This window comes from Canis lupus, chromosome 27 (genome assembly GCF_003254725.2).
Source record: "Canis lupus dingo isolate Sandy chromosome 27, ASM325472v2, whole genome shotgun sequence".
Classification (NCBI taxonomy): Eukaryota; Metazoa; Chordata; class Mammalia; order Carnivora; family Canidae; genus Canis; species Canis lupus.
The window spans coordinates 22,375,378-22,402,939 of record NC_064269.1 but is presented as its reverse complement, the minus strand read 5'-3'; the positions used below and the strand labels follow the sequence as shown (position 1 = coordinate 22,402,939).

The window sequence follows — 27,562 nt, the reverse complement described above, 5'->3', positions numbered from 1 at the left end:
GGAAAATAGAGGCTTATTGTTCCCTCAATTTATCAGCAGCTTTAAGTCAGCTTAATGTCCATATACTTCTGGTTCTTCTCACATGACCATTCTCCATCAATTCTGGTAAACTCATATTCATACTTTAAAACACAGTTTGAAAAGCATTGTTCTTCCCTTTCTGTGCCCTTTCCCACCCCAATTTCATCATTTCCAATTTAATCTTACTCCATTGTAGACATTTCAATATTACAGTTAAAAACCTGTATTCTTACTTGGTTAGCCTGTCTCCAACAGCAGGGAGGGTTTGTAATATTCATTTTTAGATCCCTACTTCTAGCCTAGTGTCAAATGCAAAGAATGTACCCCGTATTTCCCCTTAGTTAACGAATTAAATACATTTCCTACTTCCTTTGGTTTTAATCATAGAAAACGGAAGTCACGTTTAAGAAAATGGGAACAGAGATAATTTCATACGGGCAGGTTGGTCTGTGTTCTTGAAAAAGACATGACAGCTGAGGAGTTCATTAAGACAAGCAGCTTTATTATATTTAATAAATTCAAGGCAAGCGGAGTAACTCGAGTCACAAAGCAATTCATATTCCCACAAAAGACCACATAGAATAACTTTTCAAAGAAGCGTTAATTCCAACGGTTGTTCATGAACTACCGAGGAGGCGCAAAAACACATTTTCGCCAAGCTGCCAATGAAAAAAAAGCAATTTGATGGAAACGTCGAGCATTCTCAGAAATTACCAAGGTGAGGCCAATTCTGAAACGTAGCAGCAGTGCGAGGTTAGGACACTACTGGACCGCACTGACCGTCCCGTGTGCAAACGCCGGTTTGCGACTCATCCCGGACGGGAAGACCACACATCAGGAGGCTGGTTCCCCACGGGGGTAAGGGTTCTTTCTTAAACCCACCCGCTCCCCTCTAAAACATGTCAGGCTCTTATTACATCATTTAACACGGGTGAATCACTGCTCGCCCCTTCACCTGCCCCCCCCCCCCCCCACACACACACACACTTTTCCTTGCTCACCATTCTGCAGCGAGCACAACCTCTGCAGGCGGCCAAATCGGAGCTCAGAGTCGTCGTGCGGACGAACGCTCCCGCGTTGTCAGGACGACAAGCCCCGCCCACTCGCGCCCAGGGGAAACGGCGCAAATCCTCACGTACGGGTCCGCGCAATCGCGCTGGGGTTCTTCCGGGAGGCGCCCCGCCCCCTTCCCTGACTGGCTCCCGGACACCCACACCCACCCTGCTTTGCGGTTGACAGATCCCGGAGTCGAAGCGGTCGGAGGCCGTAAAGGCTGTGCCTGCCGGAAAGTGCGTGAGTGCGGCCGCCGGGGCGTTTTCTTTTCCCAGATCCTGGGGTCTGGAGGCGGTGAAGTATGGTCTGGGCAGGGCCCGTCAGGTGTGGCACGGGGGGTTCTGAACGCCTTCCGACGCTGACGGTCTCTTTCTCACTAGGAGTGTGTTGGGACGCATCTGTGTGTGAGGGATTCCAGAAGGAAGGGAGCCGGCGGCTACGCGACTGCGTGATGTGACTGACACCCACTCGAGGGGGCTGCCTCTTCCACCGCAGCTTAGGCCCGAGGAGGGGGATGGGCCCGACTGGCAGTTTAGGGAGGGAGGCAAACCACTTGGTTCTGAGAGGGTTGGTTATTTTGGAATTAATGACCTTTGGATTCTTCTCTCTGCACAGGGTGCAGTTTACTTTCTGTGCAAAGCTATGTAATGCCGTTTTTCCTCAGGGCGGCTCTTCAACAAGAACTGGAAATTACCTGAAGCAATTCCTGGGTAAAGGATTTCCTACAGTTGGAGGTCACTGAGGCCTAGCAAGACTCCTTCAGCCCAAGGTCACAGGCTGATTGTACCAGCCAGGAGCATAACCTTCAGAATTTCAGTCTCCTCCCCACATGAGTAAACCACTGGCAACTTAGACCAGCAGGAAAACTAGAAGAAATTAAGAAATTAAGCTCCTCCAAAATCTCAATTCTTTGACTTTAGGGCCATGTTTTAGCAAGACAAAACATCAAATACCTTTTTTTTTTAAATTTATTTATTCATGAGAGACACAGAGAGAGAGAGAGAGAGAGGCAGGCTCCATGCCTGGAGCCCGATGCAGGACTCGATCCCAGGACTCCAGGATCACGCCCTGGAGCCAAAGGCCGACGCTCAACCGCTGAGCAACCCGGGCGTTCCAACATGGAATACTTTAAAATCACTGGCATCCGTTTCTTATCTCTGAATTGTAGTTTTATAATGTTCTCTCCCTTTCAACTTTATTGACTACATGTATTAGTAAATAAGTATTACTGAGCCAGTCTTTGTGGGCTGAGGTGTTGTTACTACCACTGTAACAGAAATCCAGGTTGTAAAATATGACATCCCATCCCCCAACCCCTGCAAAATAAAAAACATCTTAATGTCCACTTCATATAAAGTTTGAAGCCATTTGCTATGGAAGTGAGTTTTTGTTCTAGTGTTTATAAAACCTCAGTCAACTCAATTTGGATTGATGGGCGAAATTACCTGTAGGGAAGAGGACTTGGTCACGCTCTCACTCTAAGCCACCTCCCTCCTAGGGAGGAGGGATTGCTAGTGATGTGTTAAAAAGAACATACTAGACTGTTTTAGGGACACTATGCTGTAAAAACTATCCCCGTGACTTTGGTTCTCCTCTAGGACTTTTCTTGCAAGCTGCTAAGTGAAAGGGCGGTTTCCTGTTCTGCCTTCAGACAGGCATAGTATCCACCCATTCGGGATACTATGCTCCTTTCAACTCCTATAATCTGGCTTCCTAGGATGCCTTGACCAAGCCAAATGTCAGTCTTAAGGCGTAAAAATCTTTTGACACCTAGTTCTGATGACCTATCCTTTGGATCTGGTGTTAAGAGTTTTTTACATGAAGCTTTTTTAGGCTTAACCAATTCGGGAAAACACACTTTCCTGTTTGAAGCTGTTTGAAGTCAAAATCTACCAGAAACCAATAAACAGTAACATTGCACTGTAACAATGCACAGTAACATTGCACTTTTCTCTGCCCGTTTTCCTTCAGCTTTTATTGCCATCCGAACTTCATGAGGAAGAATTAACAACAGCTTTGGCCACCAGTAAAATGACAATTCATAGTTAACCCAGGACTGGAGTTAGTTAAGTCTGAACTCCTTAGCTCACAGTCATTGGAAAAAAGCTATCAGTGGCGATTGTTGCTTCTTCCCCTTGCCCACCACACACTGTCTCAGAATGATAGGGGGCTTCTCTCGGCCTAATAGTTTGGCTCTTTACAAGTAACCTCCATAACTTCATGTAGGGTTAAGGAGCAGCCCCAGGTCCCTGCTGCATTTTAATTTCACCAATTGTGAACCCAGAGTGAACTTTCTCCGAATGGCTAATAAACTTAAATGCCTGAAGGACAACATAAAATAATAATGATAAACTGCCTTAATTTCTGTAAATCAGCATATCAAAGAACAAGACAATTTTGCTCTAGTCAAACCAGCTACATTTTTTTTGCTGGGCTAATCCTCTATTATGTATGATTTTTTAAAAAGGCAATAGCTTAAAAGGACAGTTTAAGCTTTAACAAATTACAAATTTGGAGTTAAAGCTGTGTTCCTTGCCAGAAAATTAAACAGGCTATAATTTGCAATTTGACAGTATGTCTGTGTAGATTTAGAATCATTTTTAAAGCATGTGATTCTTAAGAGCCATTCTTCAATAAGATTAAACCACTGGAAACTGGCTCTCAGGGAAAAAAAATTTTTTTGAATTGAAATTAGCTATTAATATAGTAGTTTAAAAATGAACCCTTCTAATTTCATTCCCTTTCAAAACTCCACTGATCTTCAGTGAAGGGATATAAAAATAAACTGGAAAAATGAGAGAGATGACATCAGTAAAATTTTGGGAGCTGCAAACCAGATGAATGAATGTGACTCAACACACCAGAAAAGCCCGATTTATACTGCATAATTCTCCAAAGGCATTGGAACAAAGACAATGGAATTGGAAATGAAAAATGAAGTAAATCAGAGATTAAGTGAAAACTATTTGAAAAACACCTCTAGAGGGATTGCACTTCTCACTCCCATAGAAGCATGGAGATTTATTTCTGACCAAATAATACTATTCTCTGCACTGGAGTGTCCTCACCTATACTAAGTATGTAAGAATCACACTGGAAACAAATTAAGTGAATTTGGTATATAGAATGCTGAATGCAAGGCTCCCATTCTTCCACTTAAGATTGAATAGGCAAATCCTCAGCAAATTCGAAGTTTCTTCTCTGGGGAATGACCAGCCCAGGAGGAATGATCTGACACTTTTGATTTCTAGAGGTTCCCCAACAAAGGGCTCATTCAGATTATCCTAAGTGAAGCCCAGAGTGTAAATTGCAACTATGTATACAGATCTTCTAAAACTTTTTTTTTTTTTGTCCTCATAAAAAGGGGGGCAGGGGGAAAGACTTGGGAAGAAAGCTTGAAAGCAACCCAGATAAAGAAGAGAAAGCAATTTGGAGAAAAAATTGCAAAAAAGCTAAAAAATAATTATTCTGCTATGTTAATAGCAAACGTGTATGTTTGCTATGTGAATTAGCTCAAAAGCTACCAGTAAAGAGGGGAATTATATAAGAATTAAAATGGGAATAATGTTCCTATGTGATTATTTCTCCCTTAACAAAATGAAGCCAAAGAATCAGATTTATAAACTTTTTAGCAAGAAATGAAAAGGTCTTCATTTAGCTGCCATCCTGCCAGGGGAAGTCTTCCAAGTATATTTTTTAAAAATTTAAAATATGTATTTACACCCAGAGCTCCCACTCCAGCAAGGCATACCTGGTTTTATGCAGCTTGACTGGTGGCTGGTTTAACCACCTACCCTGACCACTAATTGGCAGCCTTGTGGTTTAGATAGATCTCTATTTCCATGTGTACCTACCTCACTATCTCCCAGCCCTACTCTTAACATTTTGCCAGCATATTTACACCATTAAAAAGTTTACTGAGGGGGGATCCCTGGGTGGTGCAGCGGTTTAGCACCTGCCTTTGGCCCAGGGCGCGATTCTGGAGACCCGGGATCGAATCCCACACCGGGCTTCCGGTGCATGGAGCCTGCTTCTCCCTCTGCCTATGTCTGTGCCTCTCTCTCTCTCTCTCTCTGTTGTGACTATCATAAATTAAAAAAAAAAAAAAGTTTACTGAGGTACAATTGACATACAGTAAGCTATACTTGTTTAAAGTGTGAATCAATCTGACAAATTTGGCATATGCATACAGTTATAAAACTATTACAATAATAAACATCTCCATTATCCCCAAGGACTTCCTCCTGCCTTTTGCTCCCTTCCTGTTCTCCAGTCCCTTGCTTCCATTCCCAGGCTACTCTGTTATTTCTGAGCATTTTAAATATCTGTAGTAGTCTCCAGCTATTCTACAAAGTAAGTGGCCTGTGACCTTCACAACTATGAAGTTCATAAAAGTCAAGGAAAACTGAGGAACTGTTTCAGACTGAAGGCTAAAGAAACATGAAAACTAAATGCCATGTGTAATCTTGGATTGGAAGCTTCTGCGATAAAAGGCATCTTTGGGATGACTGCCAAAACATGTAGTTGTGGATTTGATGTAGTCATGTAACAGTGTTAGTTTCCTGATTCTGATGTTTGTACTGTTCTGTAGGAAAAAAGTCTATGTTCACAGGAAAATACACTCTAAAGCTGTGTTGTCCAGTATGGTGCCAATTAAGCCCCTGATACCTATAAGCACTTGAAATGTAGCTAACATGACACATTGAAATAATATTTTGAGTATGAACAAAATATATTAAAATAATTTCACTTGTTTTTTTAATACTAGAAAATATAAAATTACATAGGCATCTTGAATTACATTCTGTTGGATGGCACTGCAAAGTATTCCCACTGTTTATCATGTTACCAACTTACTCTCAAATTCCTAAGGAAAAATGTTGCAACTTTTTTGCAAGATTGAAATTATTTCAAAATAATTATGTTAATGGGAGACATAAAGTATAAAAGTTTTCTTAGGTCACTGGGAAAATAGAAATAACAGAAATTTAAGATAGGTTATAAATGACATGGACATTTGCTTTGGGCCTACCATGAACTAAATGCTTATGGTGTTAGGAATTTTATGATTTAATCCGCATGACTATAACAAATAATGAGAATTATTTTCTATATTTAGGCTCTCCTGGTACCTTTAAGGAGCCACTTTTCCCTACTAGCACTAACAAGTTATATGTAAAGTATAATCTACTCCACTGGATATTGCCTGCTTCTCACATATGTACCCCACTTAGGAGTTGTTGACTGTCCTCCTTAACCACTACTCTTACTGCCCATCTACCATTAGCCATGAACCTGCTTGACTCTCATATCTTCTACTCTTTAGCCTTCCTTAGGATAGCACCCTTCTAGGTATGATCGGGCCTCTTTCCAGTGTCCTCCAAATGAATCTGGCCTTGCCTTGAGAGCAATGTAGACAGTCTTCCTTTGAACAGTAAAGAAACTGAAGCTCATAAGTAATTTCTATAACATTATGTAGCTGAGATTCTAATTCATTCCACTCTATAAAAGAAGGTTCATCTATATAACTATCTTTGACAACTCATTTTCTCTCTCATTACCCTTTTTCCTTCATAAGACTTACACGATTCCTAATTCTCTTGTTTGTTTATTATGTCTCCCCCAGGAGAAGTTAGTTCTGTGAGAGCAGGTATCTTACCTGACATTTCATAGCTATATCCCAGTGCCTGGAACATAAAAGTGCTCAATAAGTATTTACTGAGTGAAAAAAGTTACAACGGATTCTTTTTTGAGATTACAATGCAGATATTTACAATTTTTTTTTATTTTTCTTTAGGTATGTTATGTATAAAAGTGGATGCTTTCCATAATAAATGAAAATGGCCAACTCTTTAAGAGGAGAAGTACTGAATCTTTATAAAAATGTAAGTAATTATGTTGCCAGTTTTATACATATGTTATTGAGATACAGATCATTTAGAAACATATAACCTTTGTTTTTTAAGCTGCTGTATCTTGGACGAGACTATCCAAAAGGAGCAGACTATTTTAAAAGGCGTCTGAAGAATGTTTTCCTTAAAAACAAAGATGTGAAGGACCCAGAGAAGATCAAAGAACTTATTGGACGGGGTGAATTTGTAATGAAAGAGCTAGAAGCCTTATACTTCCTTAGGAAATACAGAGCAATGAAACAACGCTATTATTCAGATACCAACAAAACTAACTGATCACTTTTACTATAATTTGACTGGAATTCAGTGCCAGCTGATTATGTATAACAGTTATGATAAAAGTAATTGTAACTTAAAATGGCAAGATATAGTTATGTAAAAAATACCTGAGCTGCCTTATTGAATTAATGGGTTTCAGCTTCTGTTCACAGAAAGCTTTATTTTATCAACAACCCTTTATGTTTAATTTTTATAGAAAATCAGCAATATAGCCAACTATACCAATTAAAAATTAATGGATACTCAATTTTGAATGAAAATACAGTGTACTTATTTTAACTCAGTAAGCTTTTACCAATTATTCTTAGCCCATTTCTCCATTTCACTGAGTAGAGAATACTACTTAATGCATTTAGTTAAAGCAAAATAATTTCCTGCACATTGATTTCCCTTAACTTTTGAAGGAGTACCACCTTACTTTTGATCCTATTTGTTACATTAATAGCACACATTCAAGGTTCACTACAAAACAAATAGCACGTGGTAATGATTTAAGTGCAGTTACAGAAATAACATATATGGAGTAAGATAATTTCTGATCTTGAAGTAGGCTGCCAGTGATTGGCATTACATACATACCTATGTAGTACCTTCCATTATTAATTTTGCTGCTGGCTACCTTTGGGTCTTAAATCACCTGTATCAGTTACCTTTGTGTATTAATTACCTTTACTGATAAAAAAGTAATAAATAATGTTCTGTTCTTTCATCATAAAGGCAGATCTGTTTTGCATCTACTTCTAAATGAGTTAACATAGTAATGGACCTAAATCTAACATGATTTTAAGCAAACACTTAAACCTTTACATAATGTTCACAGCACCTTTCACAAATAAAGACTATATCTAACATATAAGCTGCAAAAGATTCACTAATATACTATAGTGTCTGTAGCTTGTAAAGTATTCCATATCAACTATGGGGCAAATGTTTTGAATTTCTGTCAAGAAGCACACACTATCATAGTCACCATAACTATTTTTATTACATTACAATAATTAGGAGCAGTACAGTTCATGACAAAAATATTACAAATTTCAGATCACTTCACAGCACATACTCCTATAAACATTTAAAAGTTAATTTTAATTAAAAGAGTGGTCATTTTTAAATTTAATGTTTGATATGACCAACATTCCTAGGTCAGCGCAACCAAATGATGGAAAACAACTGGATCACACTGCATATGTCCCACAAAAAAAAGCACAATGTACAAAATGTGCATGTTTCAGTTTACACTATACAAAAATAGTTAAAATACATTCCAGGTAAACATGTTACATTAAGAAATAGTACTAGTAAGAAATTGGCACTCAAAGGAAAAATGCAAAAGTATTTTCAACATGAAAACACAAGACAGTGGAATTGGAAACTTTTGGATAAAACATTACATAACCCATTCAGCTCTATGAGGAGGGGGGCCCCCTATAATGGACATTTCTGCAAGTAAAAACTTTGATTTTTCCTAAATTCATCTAAATTGCCTATCATCATCTGAAACAGGCACTTAAAACTGTTTAACTAAAACAATTATTAATCTAGTTATGACTATTCTTCAAGCACTGATGTCAAGATATCTTTAGGAAGAAATAATTTTCACTTTCTGAAGGAATTTACAGCTACTAGTTGTATGCTGTTCAATTTCTCAATAGAGATTTCATGCTACCCAATACTAATACAGAAGTTATTAAATATAAATTCAGTTTTAAAGTAACTGATGGTTTTTTAAAAACCATTAATACAGTTATCGAGGAATTACTGTTTGACAATGGAAATGACAGTTTTCATTGCCTACCAAAAAAAACAATGTGTACATGTTGTTTAAAAAAATGGTTAGAAGAAAAAAAATCACTGGAATACAAATGAGATGAACTTGTGCAAACCGCAACTGAACATGCCTCACAAAGTTTCTCTATATATTAGGACAAAATTGTGCAATGGTGGCAAAGATTTTGATAACCTAGAAGTTAGGTTCTAAATTCCTATGCAGTGTGACTCAGTTAAACTAGAGCCTAGAATTCCTAATTGGGAATATTCACTCAAATTATACTACATACCTCTGCTACATTCTTCCACAAACATGTTAATGTCTAAGACTATGTAATTTAGCAATTTTTTTCAACTTTCAACAAGGATTTTTATCTTTAAGGCCGTAATAATTACATAATATTTATTTCTAGGATTAGCGCTCCCCTTTTAAAATCTCTACAAAAACAAACGTTTTGTCAAACCATTCAAAATTCACATAATAAAGGATAATTACCACTGCCTAAAAAAAGTTGCCCGGCTACATCAAAAATTCAAGAGTCCTAAAAATCCCTCAGTTATGCACTGCAATTCCTGAAGTATGGCCATTTCTTTCTCTTGTATAGAAACAAGAGGAAGTACTATATAAAGTCTTAACACCCTATCTAATGTTCCATAAACCTGTAGTTTAGCATAGCATTTCAGAAATTGGACTGACTTTTTACACAGAAGTTTCCTTTTCTGTGAATTAGTTCAGGCATCTGTTTATTCACACCCAGATAAATAAAACTATTTTTGAACTCAATATTTAAATCTATTTTAATTATGATACACAGAGACCAAGTAGAATATTACACTTGGGAATTTTAATGTTATCATCTGACATACAATTTAATGTGTACTATATAAGTATCCCAACAGAATCACATAATTATCCCAAATAAAAAACAATATAGTCAAGTTTACTTCTTTAAAATAATGAAGTAAAGTGATTTATATAAAGTAGCTTGATTAAACAGTTTATTGGAATCAGAGCGAACAATTATTTTAGAGCTGGAAAAAACCTTAGAGACCATATCCCTTCTGTGCAAAACTAAAATATGCATTATATTATCTCTGGGTCATGTGCCAAATGCCTCACTAATATACTACAGACCACTCTAAAATAACAGTACTACTTAAGGATAGGGATTATGTCCCTTGTTGGGAATACCATAATATCCCCGGTGCCTTGTGTAGAACCTGGCATCTAGCAGGCACTCAAGTATTTGTTGAATAAATGAATTCTGCTAAAAAGTAAGCTTTATGAATTAAATTTTAAAGTATTTTTCATTGTAAGAAGATTTTACTTATTAAAATAATGGAATGTATCACCGTTACCAGGGCTAGTCCTAGTTTTGGATTATCTAAGGAAATCTTTCAGTATTTATTAATTAAATTTATTAAATTCTTCTACTGGATAGGGTCTGTCTACACATCACAGATATGAAAATTCCTACTTTTCCTACTTAGTCACTAATGGACCAGGTAGCAGAGATGATGTTCAAAAGATCAAAATTAAATTGATACAGTTACCACCTGAAAATTAGCTATTAGATCAAATCCCACTACAGTATCTGTCAGATTATGTTGAGCCTGACTAATGTGACTTATTACCTCATGGAGATATCCAAAGCAGCACTACATCTTGAGGTTCGGGGAATTAGAAAGCATCAAGTCATGGGGCATGTAGAAGGTAGGCAGGCAAGATGACACTAACATGGGAGAGGAGTACCTGCTACCGGAGATCAGATTCTCAAAAATAAACCTCACCTCTTGCACAACTTTGCCTAAGACTGGCGCTGAAGAGAACATAGGTAAAAAGTTACAGATTGTGCTGAGATTGACAAATAGGTATATCCTTATGTAAACTGAATGTAAATCACATAGTTGATGCTAGATATAGCCTTTGAGATGACTTAACATGAAGAAATGGATAGTGAGTGATTTGCCCAAAACTGAAGTTGTAAAAGACACGTAACTAGAATCTAAGTCACCTTCCTCCTAGTCCAGTGATATTTTCACCTCAACACACCATCTCACTTCAGATATTTAAAAATACATTTTAAATGCACTGAAAGAATTGTTATTAATCTATTATTTAAGCATTAGATATTCTTAAATATGGACCAATACTTGTAAAGTGTTTATGAAATGTTACTTTAGCCAATGTTGAGAACTAGCCAACACTAGAGATTTTGAAACCTTTTTACTTCATTGTTTAAAAAAAATTCAAGTCTTGCCACCCCCTGCCCCCAAAAATCTCATTTTAAATAATGTTTTTAAAAAGCTCTGTTGGTTTTTTAAAAAACAAAAGTGATGGTCCTGATCTGTCAGCAGGACCACCATACAGTGAGGATGCATCTTATCTAAACACTCTTTGTCCCCACTTTTGACCACCCAATCAATGCATGATGACCCTGGGAGACCACAGGGATGCAGTCTGTACTATGAAACTCTTAATGAAGCTTAAAGGTTCACACAAGGCCTGGCCTTGGAACTGTGGTCTCTTTAACATCTATTAAAAACTAACTGGCCCAAATAATCTTTAACATCACTACAAGAATTAAAACTATTTTCTAAGATTGAAGATCAAGAAAAGATTTAAAGTTATGCTAAGAAAGAGCAATCTGACACAGGGAGACTATATTTAATTCCTATGGGAATTTTTTATACATGTTAAAACTTTTTCAATTAATACAAAAATTTAGTAGCATGTAAATATAGCCCCAAAATGGTTGCTATAATCCTCATTACATACTGGGTCTGCCTTAACAGGAAAAGCTATTCAGAGTATTATAGGAATTTATCTAATATGGAAAGTAAATGCCTTTTAATATTTTCCATTGCCTTGTATTTTTTTCTATTTTTTCCCTTTTTTATAGAAAAAATATAATATTTTTGGGAGCGTGGCTATGACAAATAGCAGTGAAAAGATGGAGAAAACCTTTGTGAACAGTGTAGCTTTACATTCATTAAGGGTGACTGAAACTATAGGACATTATACCTATAAGAAGCAGCCCATAAATTCATGTTCCCTCAATGTTTCAGTAAAACCAATCATGAAATATCAACTGAAGTTATAATTAGTAATTAATCCATGTATGTGACTAGGTAAAACACAGAATAGGGATGATTCGAAAGCTTCATTAATTTGTTTCACACCAAAGTTCACAATTGGTAAGAAAAATAGGAAGTAATCAACTGCATGCACCAAAAACCCCAAGACAGAAATCTCAGGTATTCAGTTTCTTTTTCACAGGCATTGCTAGTTCAAAACCAAAACTCAGGGAATACTGGCACTTAGAGGAAAAAGTTTCCACTGTCATTTTAAAATAAGCATTCAAGATAAAAGCTAACAGTTTGGATGGAGCAGAAAATTAGGTAATGCTAAAACAAATGCTAATAATTTAGTGTAATGTACAAAAATTACCACTTTTACTTAAGTATGCCTTAAGAAAAAAGTACAAATTGTATTTACATAATTATACACTTTGTCTTTGACTTCTTTTTCTTCTTTTTACCATCTTTGCTCATCTTTTCTTTATGTTTTCGAATTTCTCGAACTAATGTATAGAAGGCATCGTCAACACCCTGAAACACATAATAAGCATTTAAATGTGAGTATGTATGATGGACTGAAGTATACAGATAACAGAAAAGATACAGGACTACTGGAAACACTAGTACGTAGAAAGAATAAAGACACTTTACATTTACTTTACATTTGTCTTTAGGAAACTGAATATATTCTCAGACTTTTAGGATTCTTATAACGTCATTTTTATGAATATTTCATCAATACTATAAAGAGGAACACTAATTTTCACAAAAGACAAAGAAAAATCTTACATGTACAAAATCTTACATAAGCTGAACAAATAACTTTTTCCCCAAAACTTTGCTACTTTTTTCCATATTGGCATATTTTGTCACCAAAATCCAAATGCATTTGTATGTGTTTTTCTGGGTATGAATATACACTTATACTTAATTATCCCCGAGTTTCTAGAAATGAGATCTAAGCCAATCAAGTACATACTATTTTCTTAAATATTCAAAGTAACAGTATTTGAACTCTGAGGTAAATACTTACTTAAATCCATTAGATTTAATCCCCTGGAAGTAAACAGTATTCAAATATACTTTCAACTTTCAAATAACATATATTAAGACATTAATTTCAATTCATATATCTAACATAAATAAAGTTACCCCAAAGACACAATAGTTTGAAAAATGTAATACCTCAGATTTGTAGAGAAATGAGCTAAATCATTTAAATGGTGACACTGTTACCAATTTAGAGTAGATTCTCTTTTATTTAGTTTTGTTTAATGTATTATGTATTAAAAAGTTTGCCATATAAAGCCAAATGCTGTATCTTCAAAGAAATTTCCATTTGTCATTTTGGTACATCTATTCCTGATTGAAGTAAGGTATATAAATAAGTAATGGCTGAAAGTAATTTAAAGTCAGAATAATTTTTAGCCTAATAATTCATAAAGTGGAAAATGGCACTCTGCAAGTGGTAGCAGAACAGGAGATTTTAACTCTGCAATATTGAAATTATACAAGATTACAGAAGTCAATTCCTGTCATGACCGCACTAAAAACCAAATTAAATATAAAAGCAAAATAAAATATTGAATACAACAAACAAAATAGTTTAAAAAGTATGATCCTCTATGTATTTTAAAATCTGTTCAACAGAAAAATAATTGTTTTTTAAAAGCCTGTTAACCTAATGATGCTTTCAAACGGAGACACTAGAGGGAGTTCTAGGAACAAATGCCCAGAAATAAAGTTGTATAAATCAAGCCACTTTGAGAACAATGAAAATTGGGTTTCTATTCATTTTAACCACTTGTTGAATATTCATATAAACCCATTCATTAAGTTAGATTATCTTGAATCTAATTTAGAACATAAAAAGTTAACAGTGATATGATTTCTCCTTTTACTATACTAAGATCTTTTATAATTAGTATTTAAAAATAATATTAAGGCATTTTTATTCAAATTACATTTAACTAATTTTCACAACAGATCTAAAAATCAGAAAAATATTATCAACATTTTTAAAGAAGCACAGAGCTGGAATCAGAGGCCTGCTCAGGTTTAAATAAACAGTTAATTGTAGGGGTTAAATAAAGTTAATTGTAGGGGTGCCTGGGTGGCTCAGTTGGTTAAGTATCCAACTCTTGATTTCAGCTCAGGTCATGATCTTGGAGTCATAGGATAGAGCCCCACTACAGACTCCACTCTGAGCAGAGTATGCTTGAGATTCTCTCTTACCCTCGCCTTTTGCCCCTCCCCCTGAGCTCGCTCTCACTCTCTGTCGATAAATAAATAAATAAGGGGTGCCTGGGTCGTTCAGCCAGTTAAGCGTTAGACTTGATTTTGGCTCAGACCATGACCTCCAGGTTATGGGATCGAGTTCCACATTAAGGTCTACACTCAGAGGGGAGTCTGCTTGAGGATTTCTTTCCCTCTTCCTCTGTCCCTCCCCACTAAATAAATAAATCTTTAAAAAATAAATCTGGGACTCCTGGGTGGCTCTTAAATATTCAAAGTAACAGTATTTACTAACTGTAAATACTGATAACAGTTGGGCATCTGCCTTTGGCCTAAGGTGTGATCCCAGGGACCCGGGGATCCCCACACTGGGCTCCCTGCATGGAATCTCTTCTCCCTCTGCCTGTGTCTCTGCCTCTGTCCCTCCCTCCCTCTCCTCTCTCTCTCTCTGTCTCTCTGTCTTATGAATAAATAAAGTCTTAAAAAAATAAAAATAAATAAATAAATAAAATCTTTTAATAAGTAAATAAATGGTTCTAGGATAAAAACCAGAATTTTTGTGTGAAAAGAAGTCTAGTGAAAAAAGTCCCCAAATAAAACACTGAAACCACATTCACTGATGTGCCCCACTTTCTGACAGCATTCATTACTGACACATATATGCTTTTCCTTTACCCAAAGGAGAGAGGAAAAGTGATAAAATATAATTTATCAGCAATATAATCAAGGCTTAATATATACATAACCTTCAAGCTAACCTTCTTACATAAAAACCAAAAACTTCTAATGATATAATAAAGAATAATTATTTTATAGCTTGACCATAACTTTTGACTAATTTATAATCATAAACCCTCAGAATGGTATGAAATCTTAAGAGAGGATCTAGTCCAACTTTCCCACCCTTCACAAATTCCCTTTGATCACACACACAAGCTTATGTAGTCTACTCCACTTCAACTACTTTTATAATGAAGAAAATGTCAATGATACTAAGATGGTGAAGCAGATAAAATGAGAAACCATGAAATGGATATAGAGACGACACATTCTAAGGTGAAAATAAGACACAAGTATTTAGGAGACAATGAAAACAAAATTGTTAACATTACCTTCTGCTAAGATTCTGACAAATACTTTAATATTACATTCTTTCTTAATATTGAACTCTGTAATGTAACTTATTAAAATTAAATAATTTCAATGGTTAGGGAAAGGTTATAATTAGTCAAACCAGGCACTGAATTCCTTTTTTTCCATATGGGAACTAGTCATTTTCATGTACACATACAAAAGACAAAAATATTATCTTAGTAATTTTGTTTAAATCCAACCATCTTAGGACTTAAAAAACCTCATTTGTATATATTGATTACTGTCAAATTTGTTTTGTAAGACTATTTTTATTTAAAATTTTAAGTATTACCAACTACTTTTTTATTTAAATACTATCCACACCCACTGAAAAAACAAGGATTCAATCCATCATGCCCACTAATTATTTGGCATTCATACTACAAAGTCATAAATAGGAAATCTTAGAAAAGCATGTGCTTCCACCTTAGTTTTAAATAAAAGTTAAAGTGTAAAACTACTTTATTCTAAATAGTTGCACCTTAAAAATCACCTACTGATAAAACAAGAGGGAAAAAAATTTTAAAACCCATCACTTAAATCTGGTCATAGCTACTGTTATTTAAAAAGGTTAACTTTTCAAATTGCATTGCAATGTTAATTTTTTTTAAAAGATTTTATTTATTCATGACAGACACAGGGGGAGAGAGAGAGGCAGAGACACAGGCAGAAGGAGAAGCAGGCTCCATGCAGGGAGCCTGACGCAGGACTCGATCTCAGGTCTCTACGATCACACCCTGAGCTGAAGGCAGCACTAAACCGTTGAGCCACCTGGGCTGCCCTGCAATATTAAATTTGATCACAACTTCTAAGTTAAGATATTGCTCTATACAATGACTCAAAAAATATTGAGTCCATAAACTCAATAAAATTAATATTTATTTCTTCTTCTGAGTTTAGCAGATTAGTATAGCATAGATATTTTGAGACTGAGTCTATTATTCAGATGTGCATTTTGCTTTTGGGAGATACACTAATTTTTTCAGACTTTAAAGCTATATAATAAAAACTACAGAGTGAAATATTTCCTGAGCAAAACCAAACTTAATATGAGTTGGTTTAGCAATGAACTGTGATGAGTGGGTAGCTCAATTGGTTAAGTGTGCAACTCTTAATTTGGGCTCAGATCATGATCTCAGGGTCATGACATGGAGCTCTAAGGTCCTTGCTCGGTGTAGAGTCTGCTGGAGATTATCTCTCTCCCTCTGCCCTTCCCCTCATGTGCACACACGCACATGCACGTTCTCTCTAAAATAAGTAAGTGAATCTCACACACACAAAAAGGAAACTGAAAAATTCCACTCAATAAATCCAGCCACAATGCGCCAGGAACCTTGTTAGCCCATTGTCGTGCAAAGATTAAAAATACAGAATTCTGGCTAGAATCCTGTCTAGGAATCAAATATAAGAGATTATTTCAATTTAACATGACAAGCATGTAACAGTTAAGAGAAGTACATTGGGAATATACAGGAAGGGCATTATGTCCAGTCTAAGGCTATAAAGAAAGATTCTTGGACAATAGAGAATCATGATAGAAATGTTAGCTAATTAATAACACTATGGATAAAGATACTGGCATTCCAACCAAGAGCAACAGCCAAGACTCAAGGGAAGGTATGAAATAACATAGTGTTTATCTACATAAGAACAACAAAAAACTTCAGGCAAGGAGTTTTTAGAGATAAGGCCAAAGGCTAGAAATGTTAAAAGATATACATAACATACTATGAAGTTTGAGATTTTATTCCATAGCAAACAGGAAGTCAGTGACCGGACTTAAAGAAAAGAGGATGACCTTTCTTTTTAAGTCTATCTCTCGGGCTGCACTGTGAATAAAGGCAGTGATAGGTAAACCACATAAGAGAATATAACACGCCCAGCAAGAAATGATAGGAACCTGAACTAATGATGTGACAAAAGTCAAAATGTAACATCAAGGGAATCTGCAGTTGCCTCCAAATGGGGGTGCAAAAGAGGGATGGGAGTCATCCCAAGACTCCCAGGTTTCTTACTTAGGTAAAAAAAAAAAAAAAATGATGACGCCACTGAGTTAGAGAACACAGGCAGAACAAGTATTTGCTTGTGGACTGTACTACAGAAAGAATACATTGTAAAAGTGGGCCCTTCCCTACTTTCTGGGCATTCAACCTGACTACTCTATACAGTTTCCTTTTCTTTTACTTTCTAGACCTGATGACAAATGTAGTCTACGCCTATCAAAACTGTGTCAATTATAATCAATACACATTTGATTAAAAAAATAAATGTTCTAATTATGGAAACAAACTACCAATTTCTTATCTTTTAATACTTCAAATCAGAATCCCACACCTAGGTAGTTCTAAAGTAGTGGCTACTTTGTTACCTTTGAAAGACATCTGCTTTCTGCCAAAATTAGTATGCTGAACTTACCAGATTACATTACAATGCATTTTTTAATTTTCACACAGCCAGGAGTCTTTTCTTCTTTGTTGATTTTTTTCAATCTGTATTGTCGGATCTCTCTCACCAATGTATAAAAAGCATCCTCCACTCTCTGCATTGTAAAACACAACTTCTTTAAAGTCTGTTTCATTGGGAACAGTAATTTACTGGGAGAGCCTTGTGCAAGAGGTTTGAAATTATGACCTTGAGAATTTATTTTTACAACAGGCAGCAGGTTGTCTGAATAAAACTGGGGATGCAGTTTTAAAATATGGGCTTGAATCCTGGTTTGTTCTTTAAAATCATTTTTATTTTGTAATGGAATTAGAATATTTTTAAAAATTTAAATTAGGAATTAGGAGAGATTATGAAAAGCTGAAGCATGTATATTAGTATCTGTGTATCAATTAATGCAATCATTTTAGTTTGAGAGTCATGGAATTAATCGAAGCTTAAACTGAAGTTAGATTTAAATTATTTGACTTAACGAAAAACACCTCTCCCACCCTGCCCTACGTGGGGAATGAGGAGAAAAATGGTGCGAAAGGGATGTTTAAAGTTAAAACACACACACACACACACACACAGTACCTCAAAATAAAGCTGGGTCAAGAGACTGGAATCTTGAGTTCTATGTGCAATTAAAACACTATCCAGCCAATTTCTAGAGTCCACAAGTGGAGCTGAGACAGACTTTTGTGGGTGGATAGCTATATTATTTAAATAAAAATGCTATGTGAGGGCTGTTTGCCATAATATGAAAACAACATGAATTGTTTAAAGAATATACACAAAATAGTAATAATACTGCATTTTGTTTCCTTATTAGAAAGAAGTCTTAAAAATAATTTTTAGAACAGTATCCAATTATACTGGCTTCATACCTTCTATTCTAATCTAAGTACTCTAAAGGGACTTCTGCTTCAGGCTATAGTAAAAATGCTGTAACAGCAAACACAATCATATATGGCTATATGGAGATCAACAAAGTATTTAAAGTTTTCTCCAGTTCAGAAAAGTAAGCAGTAGCCAAGGGGGACAGTATTCAGTTAACTGTACTCCTAGTTTATCTAGAAAAATATAGCCACCAAAAGTTGAAGCTTACATCTAAAGATAAATGCACATAAGTATTAATCTACATGTACTGCAGATTAATTTAAGAGATTAATAATTGTGTTTATTCTTCTAAAAATATAGATATTTAGAAAGGCTGATATATTTTATTGCACATTTAATTTTAAGCCTAATCTGTTTTTAATTTTTAAAATGAATTATTTACTATGTGGAATGGCATATTTAGAAAAACATGTTTTTCTATGAAACAAATGTGACAAAATGGACCCAATACCTAGAAAGCTAATACATATCAAAAATATGATTTGGGGATCCCTGGGTGGCGCAGCGGTTTGGCGCCTGCCTTTGGCCCAGGGCGCGATCCTGGAGACCCGGGATCGAATCCCACATCGGGCTCCCGGTGCATGGAGCCTGCTTCTCCCTCTGCCTGTGTCTCTGCGCCTCTCTCTCTCTCTGTGACTATCATAAATAAATAAAAATTTAAAAAAAAAAAAAATATGATTTGGCACAGAGAATTGGCCATTTAAATATTAACTGAGATAAACCAAAAGCTAAGGTTTAATGCATGCAAAAGTCATCACATATTCGTGGCCTTTAAGGAAAAGGGAAAAAAAAAGACACCTCAATTCTTCAGGGTGTATCAATTTTTATGAATCTCAAGAATATACTAAGAACTGCTTCAATGGAGTTCAATAATTTACCTTTAAAGTAAAACTTTAAAATTCGTAAAATTAAGTTTCAGTTAAGAAATAGGTATTTAAATATAGTTTAGATATTAAAATGTACATCAAGTTATTTATAACCATCCAGTGATATATTTCTATTCAGCTATCTAATACAAAAATCCTAACAGCCTAAGAAAACTTGCAGATCTCTTTTAATGGAATCAATTTACTCAACGAGTTAGCCAGCTAGCTAAGTCAACTACAAAATAAAAATTTTTAACCATTTTCTGAAATTATTAAATATGCTGGTACTTTAAATTAGATAGCCATTTATGCCTGTATACAGGCATATCTTTGATACTTTGTATTTATCATTCTCAAGAGAAAAGGGTTTATAAGTCTTTAAAATATATATATATTAGAAATCCTCATTAAATAAGTAATTTAAAGCATTAAAATGGCTCCTGTAAAACATGTAAAATGTAAAGTACGAGCTGGCATTGAAGATATTTTCATAAATTATCTTTCAATTCAAAAATCAATGCAAGAAATTTAAAAATACACACACACACACACACACACAAATTAAACAAACCAGGTAAAAGCTCATATTTTTTAAGAATGTAATCTCTTAATTTTTAAAAAAGTTACAACTTCAATAAAAGAAGTAGGAAAACATGCTGGGGGTAGAGACAGGTTTTGGTCCTCCACTAATTTAGCAGAAGCAAATTCTGATTGTAACTTATTCTAAAATCAGTTTGAACCGTGTCTACTTTTTAAATGTGCACATCCCCATCACCAGTACAGAATATATGATTTTTGTTTCCAGCAATGCAGAGAGAGAACTGGAGGCCAATAATTTAAGAGAAGAGATTACTACCCACCACCAAGAATTCAGTATTAGGATATGAGTGGCTAAGGTAATACTGAGAAATAGTTATTCCAGAGTGGCTCTGGGCACTTCCTACTTTTATTAAGAGGAAATTATATTAAATTTTAAAGTCAGTTATTTACCATATTTTCTCAGACTCAAACTACTTGTCATTTCTTGATAATATGCTTTAAAGTCATACGACATCAAGAGAACATTATTTATCTTTGTGCACCTTAAACCACTGGCACTACTGAAGAACACTGGTTTCATGCTCCTAAATGTGTGGGTAATTTCTGAAGACAAAGTGTAGCTGAAACAGATTTTCAATACCCACTTAGTGAGGTGCTGAGCTCCTGTCACTCAATGATTTATTCTTGAGAATATGGCTTATTGCCACATATACTCATTTTCAAATGTCACTTACAAAACTCAGAACAATTGAAAATATGTATGAACAAAAGTATACAAAGTTCATATATGCAAATTGTTTTTAAATCAAGAAATGTGACAATAATTTCAGCTCAGCTATTATCTGAAAACATACTTGTGAGACTAAAAAAAGAGCATTCCATACCAGAAAAGGAAATTTCAATAAATAACATAATCCTATATCCTGGTGCCTATAATGCTTTCAACTAAGCGATTTCATTCTAAACAAGTTCCTGTTGAGTGGCTTATTATCAGCAAAAATTACTGAAAACACTTTCAAGGAAATAACACTTCAAATACCCTCAGTATAGACAGATACTACTAGCCTTCTTGGGGGACAGGAATGAGAGAAACTAGATGTACTCTAAAAAAAATTCTGTATTGCTGAATTTCTCAAGAAACCTTGCCAAACTGTAGTCCATCTCAGGTACTACTGAAATGCAGCAATACCACTAACTTGGGAGGTTATGCATGGTGCACATCAGGTGTTCAGTTACTGTTTTATTTTTAACTCCTGAAAAAACTAAAGTTCAAAATATTTATCTGATGTACAAAAACTCAACTACTAACCAACAGAAATATGGCACATAAGGGAGTTTATTTTTGTTTCAGAACAATTTGACCAAAAGCTTTCTTTAATGGAGATCTTCTAACAACTAATTTTAAGTATCGAGAAATTAACAACAAAAACTAGAAAATTAATGACATTTTTAAATTTATAAAACTAATTTTCACATTATGCTCAAATTGAGACCTCCAGAAAGCAAAAAAGCTGAATCAAGAGTAGCAGATATGCTAATTCTGCTTTTGTCAACCACTTTCCTGAACCCTCCCCAATTCTGATTTTAGCAGACTGGAAAACACACAGCTGATTACCATGGTGTCAATGTTTTGGTTTCAACAATCTTTGCCAACACTGCATGCACAGCCCAATGAAGCCAGAGAAATCTGGCAATTACTAAACTACCCAGATAAATGTGAAATAGACAGCAGTCTTTATATACTGGGAATATAGAAGCCATGCCACAGAAAGCATACTAGCAGAAAATAAAAATTACTCTGACCTTTCAGATGTGGACTAACCTATTGTAAAAAATATATAATTTCTTATATTCTAGCCCATATAATAGGCTTTTTAAAATTACAAGTCAATTTCATAAAATATACATTCTGCAACTCTATCTTAAAAAGTACTAGAGTAAAACTCCTATTTCCCTTTCACAGAGTAAGTTTTATTTTAAAATTACTAATGTTAGCCTGTAAAATTTAAGTCTAAAGCCTGACCTAACTTCTAGCATCAAACCAAACAATACAGTTCCCCAGAGAATCAGGGATCAGCACACTACAGCCCAAAGGCCAAATGTAGCCACAGCCTATTTTTTGTACTGGCCACAAGCTAATAACGATGTTTGCATTTTTAAAGAAAAAAAATTTCTAACAGAAACCCCTTATGGACCCCAATGCTTAAAATACTCACTAAGTCCTTCTACGTGAATGTCCTTTTCCTGCCAACTGGAATATATAATTCTTTTTTGTGTTTGTTTTACATTCATGCTCAAGACTAAAACTTAGGGTATGAAATAAGTAGCTACTGATAAAATGCAACAAGAGTATGCATATTTTGTTCAAACAACAAATAATAGCACATAAATAACTACTCTGCAGAAAATAGGGCTTCAAATTTTCACAAAAACTGGAAATGTAAAATTCATAAAAATTTACATGTATCATAATCTCCACAATCACTTGGAATAGCTCTTTAAAGTCTTCCAAAAGCATGCAAATACCAAATTAATTTCAACAGAGGAAGATGAATAAACTTTTGAAAGGCAAATCAATAAGTCCATGAAATAAAAAGAAATCAAAGATCAGAAACTAAAATATCTAAGTTATAGTTTAGCAACCAAAACTATATAAAGATATAAATAAAACAGTTAACAAATATAAGAAAAGCTGAATGTTAAAATAAAGTACAAGTATTCCTTTATATTACTCTGTATTTTAATTAGATGATCTACGTAAATGTCTACAAAACAAATTTAAATTAATCCACTTCCATATCATACATACTACATTCACTTTCCCTACCCTCTCCCCCTAAAAACTGTATAAAACCAACAAATCTACTTTAAAAGGAATCCAGGTAATTTTCTGATTATTATGAATGCTGTGGTATATTAAAGCATTAACATCAAGCACTAGAATAAACTAGTACTTCTTAGGTAGTAACTATACAATAAGGAAAAAAACACAGCTAGCTATCTTAGGCTCTTAAGTAGAGAGTAACAATGTCAGAGTAACAGACAACACCCTTTTACTGTCTCTTCTGTTGTCTTTCTACCCCAAGTGTGGTCCATGTACCAAAATCATCATCACTTGAGTCTGTTAGAAATGCAGGGTCACAGGTCACAACCTGAACCCACCCACTGATTAGAATCTGGATTTGAATATGCATATTAAGCATAAGAAGCCCTGCTATATTTGCAGCCCTTTACCAACATAAGGCAAAATGTTTTTTTTATAAAATGTAAATTAAAATATTAACTAATGTTGTCTAAAAAGTATTAAAAGTTACAATACTGCAGGTTAATAAAATGTTAATGATATGATTTAGTAATAGGCAGTATGTTGATAAATGGTTTTAATAATAGTCCTATTTTACATTTGAAATATTTTCATAAGAAAATGTTTGGAGAAAAGCTATCGATATTATAGTCATGTTTTATGAATACCTCCTCTATAGGAGAAATCAAGAGGTCTGGTTAGAGAAGACCAGTAAAAAGAAGACAAAAACTAAACTTTTCCCAGTCTTTGGGACCTGGGAATAGATTTGAATGAAATCTTAATTCCACTAAACTCAAGTGAAGTGCTGTATACAACATCATTCTTTAACCTATAAATCAGGTTTTAGAATGAGATATTTGTACTATAATCAAGCTACAGAAATTTAGCTTTTAATCCCTAAAGAAGAGAATTCATTATTTCTTCAGTGTGTATCAAATTTGTACAATCAGGAAGCAGTAAATGTGATCTTCCACTAAGAAAACAGACACATAATATTAGCTAAAAGATGGTTAAAATTAACCATTAAGATGGTTTAAAATTTTTACCCTTTTACAAATTCAATAAAAGTTACAGAATACCTGTTTTTATACATTTAAACAAGTATTCATCAATTTTCTTAATTCCTAGCATTTAGAAGTTAATTCCACAAAATTGGCTTTGTGGGTTCACAGGTACAAACTAGCAGAGCCCAAAATAAATGTTCGTCTTGAAGGGAATATAACTGATCAATTTTTAATATATGAAAATTATATTCCATCATATCTTTATGTATTCCTTTCTAGAATTTTCTATACGTTAAACTCTCATTTCATACAAACAGGTTAAATAATGTCAACTGAAATTATTTTACCTAGAGAAAAAGTTACTTTTAAAAATGAAGATAATTTTTAAAATTCAGAGTCAATCTAGCATTAATTTTTCTCAGAACACCACAGTAAATGAATAACTGAGAATTTCTATTTACTTTCTAAATATTTTTTGCTTAATGAAAACTTCCTCCAAAAATAAATGTATCTAAATATAATTCTAGCAAAGTAAAATTCTTCAAATACAATAGAATTTAATCTAGAAACACGACATAATACTCTTCAAAACACTTCTAAAATAGGAAACTCAGTATTTGTTCCCAATCTTTGACTTTATAAATATAACAGTTGAAAAAAAAAAAAATCCCTACATTTCTTGAATGCTTAATGCAAGATGTGCTGAGTTGAACAGAAATATTCATATGTGGAAAGAAACCAAAGCCAAAAGCAATACCATGGACACTGGATTAAAAAATGCTGCCCTTTCCTATCCTTAAGAGAACATTTGCTAAATAAACATTGTTTTATTCTCTATTTTAGCATGATGGGAAGAAAAATTAAGTTACATGAAATGATATAACAGTTATGCAATCAGGTATGTACATTTATCAATGTTCTTGCCTTCCTGCCCTCAAAATGATGTTATCAGAATATATGTTAGCAAATTACGACTGATGATTAAAATTATTTGATATAGTTTATGGAGAATCGACTCATATTTATTAAAATTTTACTTACCTGTCTTGTCTTTGCTGATGTTTCAATAAAAGGAATTCCATAACTTCTTGCTAAGTCCTGAGCCTGTTTTGTGTCTACTGTTCTAGAAGGCAAATCACATTTATTTCCTACTAGGACCATAGGTACATCTTCAGAGTCTTTAACTCTTTTAATTTGTTCTCTGGGGAGGAAAAAAAAGTTATAGCAGAGACATTAGTAACAAAATAAATCTTTCAAAAATTATCCATAATTTTGTCTTATAAAACATGGCTGAAAGAAGACATTTAATTAATTCCTGATTTCCAACCACACCAAATTTTCCTTGCTTTTCCTTTTGTTTTCTTCTCCAACTTAAACAGAGAATTTCTATGTCTCTTAAAAGATAAAATACCCAGAAATATAGTAAAACTACAACTTAATAGGTCCATATGCAGGTAGGTCACAATGATAAAACAGGAAATACTGAAAAATTCGGCTAAAAATGTGCTGTGCCTAATTTTTAAAATTATAATCTTAGAAACATATATTAAATGTTATTATATACATATAGAATTTTATGACATAATTTTCACATATTTTTCTCAAAAAAGAGCACCAATTGGAAAGACTCTGATTTCTACATGGTTAACATTGACCTTACTACACTGTTTATTCTGTTACAAATCCTTCTACAAATTGGGTTGGTTTTTTTTTTTTTCTATAAGATGTGCATAAACTCTTAATTTGGGGTAAAATTATATTCTTTCACAATTTTAGGTGAATTTCAAAGATACAGCATGAAATAGGAACAATGGAGTCAGAACTGTTTCAAATTCCCAGTTCCTCTACTCAATAGCTAAGTTAACTTTACAGCTTAACATACTGACATCTATTTACTATTCTAAAAAAAGTCACCTGTTAAAATTTCTTTTTCTGGGATCCCTGGGTGGCGCAGCGGTTTGGCGCCTGCCTTTGGCCCAGGGCGCGATCCTGGAGACCCGGGATCGAATCCCACGTCAGGCTCCCACTGCATGGAGCCTGCTTCTCCCTCTGCCTGTGTCTCTGCCTCTCTCTCTCTCTCTCTGTGACTATCATAAATAAATAAAAATTTTAAAAAAAAATTTCTTTTTCTCTATCACTAGACTACAAACAAAACACGCTGTAAGAAATGTATTTAATAAAATGTCATACCTCTCAAATAGGCTAACTCACTATTATAGAACATAGTTAATGAATGGGATATTTAATATGCACTTTTTTGAAAACCATAAACCCTCAGAGAAATAGAATATAAAGTATATTTAATACAGTAACAATTATTTTAAAGTAGTCGATTTTATGCAGATTTGTCACTTTACAGATTGTAATTGTTCTAATATTTCAATCTTTTACAACTCCAGAGTTTTTCTTAACTATCTAAAGCCAATGTTTATCCAGTTCCAAGAAATTCTACACTATATTCGATTATCTTTAAGGCTATTTGAGTGGTACCACCTCTATGACCTTTTCATATTCATGTTGATGGTTTTCATTTTTATGATGGCTCTAGCTTAAAGCCTTGTGACCACAGTGTACAGCAGTTAAGAGCACAGGTTTTGAAGTCAAACAAGCCAAGGTTTCAATTCCAGTACCACTATCTACACAATCTGGAACAAGTTACTCAACTGTTCTAATCCTCAACAACTCCATTTGTAAAACAGGGGTACATTACATACCTCATTATTATTTTAAAATTTAGACAATTTATGCATGGTAATCAGCAAAGACTCAATAAAATGAAAAGATATAATTAGCCCTCGATGTCATTTTATTATATTCAATTTAAACCCACCTATAATGGTGAATATCTTCAAATGATTTAGTATTATTTATGGCAAATACACAAAGAAAGCCCTCCCCAGTCCTCATGTACTGGTCCCTCATTGCACTGTACTCCTCTTGACCTGCTGTGTCGAGAATATCCAAGAGACAGGTTTCTCCATCAATTACTACTTGTTTCCTGTAGGAATCCTGAGAAGGGAGAAACACAGTCTGAATTATTACAGTGCACCTTTTACTTTTAAGGAGGTGTTATATGCAACTCAACAACAAAAAGACAACCCAATTCAAAACTGGATAAAAGACCTGAACAGACATTCCTCCAAAGGTGACATACAAATGGCCATTATGCACATGAAAAGATGCTCAATACATCATTAGGGAAATGCATATCAAAACCACAAGGAGCTACAATTTCACATCCATTAGGATGGTTATTATTAAAAAAAAAAAAGAAAGGAAGACAAGTGTTAGCAATGATGTGGAAAGATAGGTATACGTTGCTGGCAGGAATGTAAAATGGTACAGCCATTGTGGACAAGTTTGGCAGTTCCTCAAATATATGTATATATATATATATAGTGGAATATAGTGGAATATTTTTTCAGCTGCTTCTCCTCTGCCTGTGTCTCTGCCTCTCTCTGTGTCTCTCATGAATAAATAAAATCTTTAAAAATAAATAAATAGATAGATAGATAGATAGATAGATAGATAGATAGATAGATA

At 34.5% G+C, this 27,562-nt stretch overlaps 3 protein-coding genes across 18 annotated transcripts in view; 1 reads left to right on the top strand and 2 right to left on the bottom strand.

The window, feature by feature from the left end:
- Positions 1-1,181, bottom strand: part of DNAI7 (dynein axonemal intermediate chain 7) — a 65,755-nt gene extending 64,574 nt beyond the window's left edge. For all 4 annotated transcript variants that reach the window (XM_025455392.3, XM_025455394.3, XM_049102791.1 and 1 more), the window contains exon 1: positions 1,023-1,181. In XM_025455392.3, coding sequence (XP_025311177.1) covers positions 1,023-1,025 — 3 coding nt within the window. In that variant the 5' untranslated portion in view covers positions 1,026-1,181. The remainder of the gene's footprint in view (positions 1-1,022) is intronic.
- On the top strand, positions 1,156-7,981 carry ETFRF1 (electron transfer flavoprotein regulatory factor 1). 9 transcript variants are annotated; one of them, XM_035706793.2, is made up of 5 exons: positions 1,201-1,310; positions 1,455-1,527; positions 1,690-1,784; positions 6,872-6,959; positions 7,041-7,981. In XM_035706793.2, the coding sequence occupies exons 4-5, from the start codon at positions 6,909-6,911 to the stop codon at positions 7,260-7,262; spliced, it is 273 nt and encodes a 90-aa protein (XP_035562686.1). In that variant the 5' UTR covers positions 1,201-1,310; positions 1,455-1,527; positions 1,690-1,784; positions 6,872-6,908; the 3' UTR covers positions 7,263-7,981. The 9 variants fall into 9 exon arrangements, with proteins under 9 accessions (XP_025311189.1, XP_025311190.1, XP_025311193.1 ...); XM_049102799.1 differs by having other exon boundaries at positions 1,223-1,314; XM_025455405.3 differs by lacking the exon at positions 1,455-1,527 and having other exon boundaries at positions 1,179-1,310.
- Positions 7,982-8,228: 247 nt separating this feature from the next.
- The window catches only part of KRAS (KRAS proto-oncogene, GTPase), a 39,097-nt gene continuing 19,763 nt past the window's right edge, over positions 8,229-27,562 (bottom strand). For 3 of the 5 annotated variants that reach the window (XM_049102797.1, XM_049102796.1, XM_049102794.1), the window contains exons 3-6: positions 26,850-27,028; positions 25,061-25,220; positions 17,898-18,021; positions 8,229-12,644 (exon numbers count right to left, since the gene is read on the bottom strand). In XM_049102797.1, coding sequence (XP_048958754.1) covers positions 17,902-18,021; positions 25,061-25,220; positions 26,850-27,028 — 459 coding nt within the window. In that variant the 3' untranslated portion in view covers positions 8,229-12,644; positions 17,898-17,901. Of the gene's footprint in view, positions 12,645-16,218; positions 16,220-17,897; positions 18,022-25,060; positions 25,221-26,849; positions 27,029-27,562 lie in introns of all 5 variants that reach the window. The other 2 variants (XM_049102798.1, XM_049102795.1) reach the window with 2 other exon arrangements.